This window comes from Rhea americana, unplaced genomic scaffold (genome assembly GCF_003343005.1).
Source record: "Rhea americana isolate MKP2758 unplaced genomic scaffold, rheAme1 scaffold_18, whole genome shotgun sequence".
Lineage (NCBI taxonomy): Eukaryota > Metazoa > Chordata > Aves > Rheiformes > Rheidae > Rhea > Rhea americana.
The window spans coordinates 5,272,121-5,281,138 of record NW_028185927.1 but is presented as its reverse complement, the minus strand read 5'-3'; the positions used below and the strand labels follow the sequence as shown (position 1 = coordinate 5,281,138).

The 9,018-nt window shown below is 37.1% G+C and overlaps 1 protein-coding gene across 1 annotated transcript in view; it reads right to left on the bottom strand.

The window, feature by feature from the left end:
• Positions 1-4,146: 4,146 nt before the first annotated feature.
• The window catches only part of PSMA6 (proteasome 20S subunit alpha 6), a 13,259-nt gene continuing 8,387 nt past the window's right edge, over positions 4,147-9,018 (bottom strand). The window contains exons 5-7 of the mRNA XM_085301696.1: positions 7,631-7,809; positions 5,855-5,949; positions 4,147-4,357 (exon numbers count right to left, since the gene is read on the bottom strand). Coding sequence (XP_085157822.1) covers positions 4,300-4,357; positions 5,855-5,949; positions 7,631-7,809 — 332 coding nt within the window. The 3' untranslated portion in view covers positions 4,147-4,299. The remainder of the gene's footprint in view (positions 4,358-5,854; positions 5,950-7,630; positions 7,810-9,018) is intronic.

Here is a 9,018-nt window from a genome sequence, read left to right as displayed (position 1 = left end):
TCTCTGTAACTTGGAAAAAAGGGTTGCTTTATTTTCTAAGGAGTCCTATAGAGGATTAAACACCTTATGTTCACAACTCCCTGTGTCAGCAGATGCCACAGAAGTCAGTTTTGGGGAGGCAGGTGGGCGAAGGAAACAGGTATAGCTACTAATAAAGATTTTCCAGCTTGGTTTGTATGTCTCAATCTGCAGTGCAAACTATGCTACTACYGCCTCACCTAGAAAAACTTTACTCCAGAGGCTTCTGGTTCAACACACATTTCATCAACCAGGACACGATATGTAACACAGCAAGGACTTCTAGTGAATCAGCGATGACTAAGAACTCAACTACAGTTGGCCGCTTCTAAAATATTCTGGAAGAAAAACACCCAAAACAGAAGCACACAGTTCATTTTAGATTAGTCAATTCTGCCAAACGCAATTAGCAGGATTTTGACTTAGTGACCTAGTGGGTCTATTTATTCAGCAAGTTTGCAATCAAATACCGAAAAATCAGTGCCCATATTTACCATCACCTATGAAAATTCTATGCTACTGTGTTGATACAGACAAGGCTGCTACTCCTAGAGAAAAAATATATGCCAAGAAAAGTTTGAACAAGCAGTACTTGCTACTACTTACAAATGTTTTGACAGCCATTTAAAAGATGCAAATTTATCTAAACCAACATAGTAGAAAGGTCAGGAGAAAGCAGGGTTTTTTTTGTTTGTTTTTTTTTTGTTTTTTTTTTTAAGTGAGAGGATCGTGGGGGAGGAAAAATAAAGTGCAGACACCACTTTCTTTAAACAGCCTGGCACAAACAGCTTGAAATGGAAGCACGTGACAGCCGTCGTTTTAATTTGGGCACGAGAGACTGAAGTTCACTGCTCCAAGGGATCCTGAACTACAGGATGTCCTGCATTGTGTTCAGATAGTTTGGGTCACAGCAAAACAAAAGTACAGAACAAACTGTTAGGAACAAAAGKGGCTGGAACAAACCGTGACAATTTAAGAACTTCCTGTCTGGAAAATGATTACAAAATGAAAAGCAACTCCCCTACCATTAATACCTCGGTGTTTTTCTAAAAGAAAACATGAATACCCTCATTGGATATGCTTCACAAAGCCCAGTTTCATCGACCAACAAGCCTGCTGTTTTGAAGCACTCAGAACAGTAGGTTTTGCTCCTGCGTCAAGTAGGAATGGAAAACTGACTTTTTTCTTCAGATGTCAGCAAGCTATCGTTCCAATTCTTTCTTCTTACTTGAAGTGATGTGCACTGAACCAAAACATTCACTCTTTGGTACTTTAATGACAAAGGCACAGAGGGCAAAGGGAGATGCAGTATATTATTTTGTGTCATTAAAAACAGTGTTTGTATACACACACACGCTGCCTCCACATGTATTCTCAGTCTAGATCTCTATACTTAGAAAATGTCATCACTGAAGGCTTTAAAGTGAGAAGGTAAGGACTAATGCTGTGCATTAGAAACTGAATCTGTACCAGACGTTGCATTTAAGTAGCTGAAATCCTAGARAGGTTCGTTACTATCTGCTTTAATAGCTTTTGTTTCCAGGATGAATACACAAACAACTCCCGATGATCAACAGATGATTTATGGTACGATTCCCCATTAAGCTCTATCTGCCAGAACATGCCTGTGCTGCTSCTGGGGCCCTCTTCACGGGTTCAAAAGCAATCCAGGTGCTGTACACAGAGCAGAACCCAAGCTCACAAATCCCAGTTTACCTAGGCTGCCTGGAGGTTTTCAACGTTCATTTCCTTATATTCTATACCCCAAATGGAGAGCCCAGATGGGATACAACAGTGACACAGTTACAAGGCTGTGCAGAGCCAGCCCAAGTTTAGTAAAGCTGACACTGAGCTGCATCTAATATGTAAAACAAGACTTGACCCTGTTCCTGCCTAACTGTTCTTTTGTGTCCATACTGTAGGAACATCTGCCAGGATTTTCAGCCTTGCCCCAAAACCCCGTGAATATATGCGGTCGGCTCAGGTCTAGTATCACTCTTGATACTCCCTGCCCAATCCAGGGCTGCTAGGATCACACCACACATACTCAAGCTGCTCTGCGTGTGCCAGTTATGGGACAGCAGCAGACACCATTTGCAGCTCAACACCAGTTACGGCTAACGCAGCTCAGTTGCTCGTGGTATCTGCTCCATAGCACGAGGAATGTGATACACATGTATCTAATACAGGTGTTCTCATTAGGTCAGGTATTCCCATCTACTCTCCCTTCTTACCTTAAGTGATAGAAAGCATTGACTGAAAAATAAAAACTTGCATTGCTAGTATGAAAAAAGCCATGAATTTTCATTTAATAAAAACATCATTTCAGTTGCATCTTTTTTTGATAAGCAAAATTAAAATTGCAGCAATTTTTCCAATTAGTATACTATATTGTGGGCAGCTTATTTCACCATCTCTGGACACCAAGTAGGATGTGATGCGTGCAGGAGCATAAGGAGCATAAAAAAAAAAAGAAAGAAAAGAAAAATTACACAATCACAGACAAGTTTAAAGATTTAGAATTAAAGGTGTTTCGGGGAGTCTTAATACTATACACTATGCAAATATGCTCTAGTAACATCTCCCTGATTGTTGTCTTCCTTTTGTTTTGTTCAAGAAGTCAAAACTGAAGTTCTTATACGTAATCATTAAAGCTGCTCAAGAACAAACTTAAGGACAATCAAGGTTCCAGATTGTTGTACAACTGGAGTGCTGGAAACAAAGATCCTAGGAAGTTTCAGATACTCAGTTGTCACTTGGAAAAAACACAGACCTTTACAAATGTGTTACCAATTTTTGTTCTGACGTGGTTGCACAAAACCCAGAATCCTTAAGATAACCAACCCAAAACCAGAACAAAGTATGGGTTCATCATACTCATTTTAACTATAGTATCTAACATGATGGACATGCAAAGTTTGGAAGCACTTCTGGAAATTCAGTAGCTATTATAAAGTCAACAGTCCACAGTACTTTGGAGGCATAAGACAGACATCTGAATAAATCTCAAGATCTCAAGTCAGTTATTACATGAGTATGTATTAAAGATGATAAAACTTAATATTTGCTTTAAAGGATAATGCTAACAAAGGACTTAAAATACTCATTCAATGGGTTTTAATTGAAAAGTAAAAAAGAAAAAATTTGAGCAATCTGAGTTTCTGCTAACTTGTGAAGCCTTCCCAAAAGATCTCAGAAATCAAAGGCAATTTCAAAGTAATGAAAGCCAATATAGGAATAGCAAGCCAGAGGAATGAGGGTTAAGGAGATAAGTCATACTAGCTTGGCTTTCTTTCAAGATAACACTCAAGATATTTTAAGGTGTCAGATGGCTCTCTTCCCTTTTGCCTCAGTGTCTCTGCTCTCACAAGTTTCCTACCTCCATTTTTGCTGCCGAGGCAGAAACCTCTTCAATTCTAGCAGAACAGAAATGCAGTTTTCTCCATCTTGACTCAAGTTTTTGCCATCTTATTTTTTCCTCTTGGAAACTTGGAATCTCTGAGTCTCCAAGTGAGAGGAATAGCTTCTCAAAGACATCCTCGTTGATGGACTTTGCCTGTCGGCTCCCCTGTGCTCCAACAATGTTTTTGGTACTGCTCAAAGCCTTGAAGCAGGTAGGTAGTAAACAACCAAAACCCCAAAGTGCACTGTTTATAGAATCTATTTCCTTAAATAAAAATGTTAGCTTTAGAAATGCTAAATTGTAGCAGATGACTATTAAATTCAGTATCTGAAGAAGAAAAAAGTCTAAAGGCTAGAGGAACAAGCTAGAATTCATAGCTCTTTTTTTTCCTTCAACTTCTGTCGTACATCCTCACTCAAACCTGAACAAATTAAGGTCTTTTTCATTTTCTCATATGTAAAAGAGTAATGATATAAGCTTTTCAACCCTCGGGCAAGAAGTGAACATCTGGAAATGTAAGAATTATCTTAAAACACGCATACCACATATCTGATACAGAACTTTACACTAAGAGTCATGTAGTTCAAACTAAGTATAAAATTTCTCTTAAAAGACAGCTGAAAGGCAAGTGATCATCACAGAAATATTCAAAGTCACCGAGCTCTTTGAATAACAATTTCATAGCACTGAAATTTAAAAAAGTTATATTAAAAGGAGACACCAAGTTATTTCAAAAACCTCTGTTTTATTTGTACAGAGTAAAATACATCATATAGTAACATACTGTTTTCAACCCATAATCTAGAGCCATTAATAAGTGTTTTCTTTTCACCAAATATCCTGGTCAGAAGCACAGACAATGGGAATGGGCAAGCTAGTTAGTCTCTCTCTGCCAGAGCTACAAGGTGCACATCAATCTCTGCTTCTGTAAGGATCCTAAAAGGACAAGAAGAAATCTTAAATAGCTTTGATGAGTCTTCTCCTTAAACTCCAATATCTCAGCCTAGTGTAGTAAGTTTTATACAATGCATCTTTCAGCCCTTTAAAGCACTGCTGCCAGGCCACAGGCCAACATTCCAATTCTTCTTGAAAAATAAAGGAAAAATCAAAGGCTCTAGACAGAAAGAGGTAACAAAGGTAGAAAAAGAATATGTTGTTCCACATGAGTAACATATTTGCAGGCTGGGACTGCCAAGAAGAATGTGTATGACAGTTAGTAAGCTCTCTCCAATGGGGACACGGATTTTCATAATCTTCCTTTCTGGTGGTTACCCATCCTTCCCGAAAAGTACTTAAGGACTGATAGATGAGGTTTGACAGAAAGTTAAAGGAGCAGCTTTACCACACAGTTCTCATGTGCTTTTTTTTTTTTAAAAAAAAAAAAAAAAAGCTACACTATTCTATCATCCTAAACCTCAACTATCAAATGCAAAGCCACCCATCAATTCCAAGTCAACTTCAAAAATGCTAAAAACCACTCAGAAGTCTGCATCTATGGGACCCAAAGGTCTGAAGACTCTCTTCAATACCTGCCTACTAAGTAGCTAGACTAAAGCAGCAAAGGACTTTTATTAAAAAAGAAAGTGGAACAACTGAATGGAAAAATAACATAAAATAAACCCACAGAAAAACAAAGCAGAATTAGATGAACTCCAGTCTGCAGCAGGCAAGAGTTACCTAAATTTCAGATAAGACAAGGAGTTTGAAGGTCCTTCTGCAATAACCAAAAAGCCCCTTACGCTCCTGCTATGTTTCACGCCTACTTCTGAAGCTATGTACTGCGTTTTGGAAAGGCGGTCCAGGACACTGTGTCTAACGTGGCCTAGAGCCACCAGCAGGAAGATTTCCAGCCCTATCTGGTTAGRCTCCCCAAGTATCCTTGCTGCACACAATATCTGGCACTCAGAGACTGATATACTGGAAATGTTAAAAACTATCACATTTACAAGATAAGTAAGAGTCATTTAAAGATCACAAATAGATGGAAAAGGATAAAAAAAGAAGTTAAGGCACTTCAGCAAACAGATCCCTAATACAAAACAAACCTTACTGCATTAGTTGTCATGACTATGACTTAGGAGTGGACTCCAGAATACAGTACAAATTAAAGCTTTTATTCTTTAAAGTAGGAAAAATCATCTGGTTGGCCTAACTTCAATATAATCATAAAAAAAAAAAAAAAAAAAAAAAACTTTAAAGACACTTTACCCTCTACTGGCTCCCCCTAACCAGACCACACACTTCCAAATTGTTTTAATTTTTAAGCCAATTTATTTTACCCCTACACATTTGAATAGTTAGAAATAAGAGGCCCAAGCATTCAATTTCTGATATTTCCCTCCATTTTGCAGTTTACCATTACACAAGGAGCTAAAGCTAACTGTATATAACCCAAGAAACACACACCAAGTTTTATCAATGTTGATCACTTACCTGAACTTAGGATTTTCCACTGTGACTACACCAACTTCTATTTCTGAAGGTTTGAAATCAATGGATAATACAGTAGACAGGCATGTTATTGCTGTCTGAAAGATGATAAAGGCTACCGTTAAACAGAAAGCACTAGGTAATTTCTTTTTATATAGACCTAGCATCAACAATTATTCCTCTTTCTAATTTTAAATTATTTCCTTCCATCCCCAAACTTCCACTGAAAAGTTTCCAAAAGTTTTCTGTTATTACAGAATACAGTCCCTCTGCAGTTCTCTCCTTAAAAAGCCTGATGTATAAAAACCAAAGGATATGTTTTCTTAGCAGGAAAAAAAAAAAGGCAAGGGGAAGAAAGCAAAGATTAAAACCTCTGGTCCCACAAGACAGAACATGTTTGCCACAGACAAAACAAGCCAGACATCATCACTACAATCTAGAATTATTTAGAGTATGTCACTTGCACAGTATCCATTCTGTCTTTTCTTCTGATAATTAAAATTATTTAAGCCATTTTTAAAGGCTGCATTTCATTGTGGTTTAACTTGACTTTTTCCCCCCACCCTAAAATTCACTATTTGTTTTAAAAGGTGTTCTCTGCAATCTTGCTCATACTTAATTCTGCTATAGTATCATAATAAGGCTGAAGATACACTCCTAAAATGATGATTGTGCACAAAGAGAAGTTTCGTAAATAGCTAAGAGCCAAGTAGCCAGATGCTTGTCAAAATAGTTATTCTGACATACTGGAACTTAATTCTATCAGTAATAATGTTTTAGGAAGTGCAGAACACTAGACAAGACTTTTCACTATGTTGGTAATATACTGATTTTGTAGGAATTCAAATGAGACTAAACAGACGTTTTATCAGAAGACTCTATGGAAGCCAAGTTGTAAAAAATTGCTTATCCATAGAACACTACCTAAAAAAAAGAAGAAGAAAAAAAAAACACCAAAAAAGCTCTTGCTCAACAGACTCACTTCTCCCTATCTCTATCTACTTTTAAAGGGACAACATCCTATCTACATTCACAATTTCAGCATTTTTACAAAAACAATAAAAAGCTCTATAAGTGTATCCAGGATTTAACTGAYAGAACTTGGTTTCAGTTAAATATCTGCTCCATAAACCTGGAAGCTTTATGAATTAAAAATAAAAATACAAAAAGACTGTATTGCCTACTCTGATCGCTCAATTGAGTGATGCATGTARTATAATCAAGATTACTTGATTACACTCAAAAGAGGTATAAACCTCTGCTGTGTAAGTGAAAAAGAGTAATTATTAAAAAAGTTCATTGACCAATTTTATAAATAGGATACACTTGTAATGTGGGCCTTCAACTACAGTTTTCACAGCACTTTTAACAACTGGTGATGTATCACCAATTGACAGATTTGCTCTAGCTCTGCCTTGTTTGGAATGCTTCCTAGCACGAAGATTGTTTTAAGCGCCACTTAAAAGTTACACTGGTATCCCCAGAATCAGGCACTCCAGTAACCAGCCACCAGATACAGTGGGAGTCCTATGCTCACAAAGTCTACTTCAGCTACTAATGCAGAAGCAGAAAAAGCAGATTGGATCACTTYTGCACCTAAAACCAGCCAGATTCCTTCAAAAGATTTTCTAGTCAGAAAAGCTGTATTTGRTCTGGCAGCAAAACAGAACTGCAAGAAAACAGGAAATGCCGAGCTGCACTCCTCCCTATCACAGCCCTACATACCACATATTCATTAAAAATACTTTGACAAAGCTTGATTTCCCTCTGCTGGCCTACCTCTACTGTCTGTTCGTACGTCCAGTCAAATTTCTTCTTTACTTTCTTTTCAAGAAAACTGGTCGATTCTGTCTGTTTAACTCCTGCAGCTGTGGCCTTGAATCCACAATAGTAGCCTGCTGGATCACACTTGTACACCTGAGGGCCATGCTCTTCATCAATACCAATCAAGATCATACCTTGAGGAGAAAATTTGTTATTTTTGTATTTTTACATATTTTTTTATATATATATATATATATATACACATACACACACATATGCTTTCATTCATCTTAGGAACAGAACAGATTTTATCTCCTACGAAACACATGCACAAACAGTAACACATTTTTAGAAATCAGTGTAATACCTAGAGCTGCAACTTTCTCTTTWTTTCTAAGCTTACCGGCACCACTTCTTACCAGCACCTTGTTACCAGGTGTGCAGTTCAGTTCTGTGCAAACTAGATTTCTACCTTACTCACACAAGGCTACTCTCTAAAGGCAGGAAAGTTTTTGCCATGCTTACAGAACAACAAAGTCAGGAAATACAAAAGTCTAAGTCTTGGTAATAAGGTTAACCTGGCCACACTTAACATCCTGTGTATTATACGACAGTCAAAAACTGTAAACAGTAGTTCAATTAAGATGTGCCTTTTATCAGAAAATAGTTCAACATATTAATTTCAACATATTTTCAAGTTAATGAAAATATTAATAGATCAATTTTAGAAGTCTTGCCTAATCCTGACAAGCCCTCCATTACATCTGCATTTCAGATTTATATATATGAGTGGTTTTTGGCAAAAAGAGAGGAAAGGGAAATCTTAGAACATAAAACTGAACCTTTTAAGACCATTTGACTGAGTGGTTTCAAAGTAACTTCAAGTAACTCAAACTTGTCACAACACTGAAATGCATCTATGCTCAACTTCTAGATCTACAGTTGTATAATCACAGTATGCACCTTAAAAATAACTCAAGAATAGTATTTGTTAAAAACCAAAAAAACAAAAACCTTGAAACATAGAGCAAGACCAAGGTCTTAATGCTTTTAGCTTCAGACACGTAGTTTTTAAACCATGAGCTACGGCTATGAGCTAACATACCTGTTTCTGAACAGATATTGAAAAAAAAGGAAAAAGAAAGAAAAAAGAGAGGGGAGAACTCATCACCTCTTCCAAAAAAAAGAGAATTGCAGTATTCAAAAATAAATAAATTAATAAATCACACACACACACACACAAAAAAAAAACCCCACAAACTTTCCAGCATTATCAAGGAATGGGAAACACCAAGAGAAGAAAGAGACAATTATTCCTGAAAGYTACAAGCATAAGGAAACTGGCCCATCACAGAAAGTATGGTGCAACCCTGCTACTTCTTTACGAAGAAGTGCTCATGCCT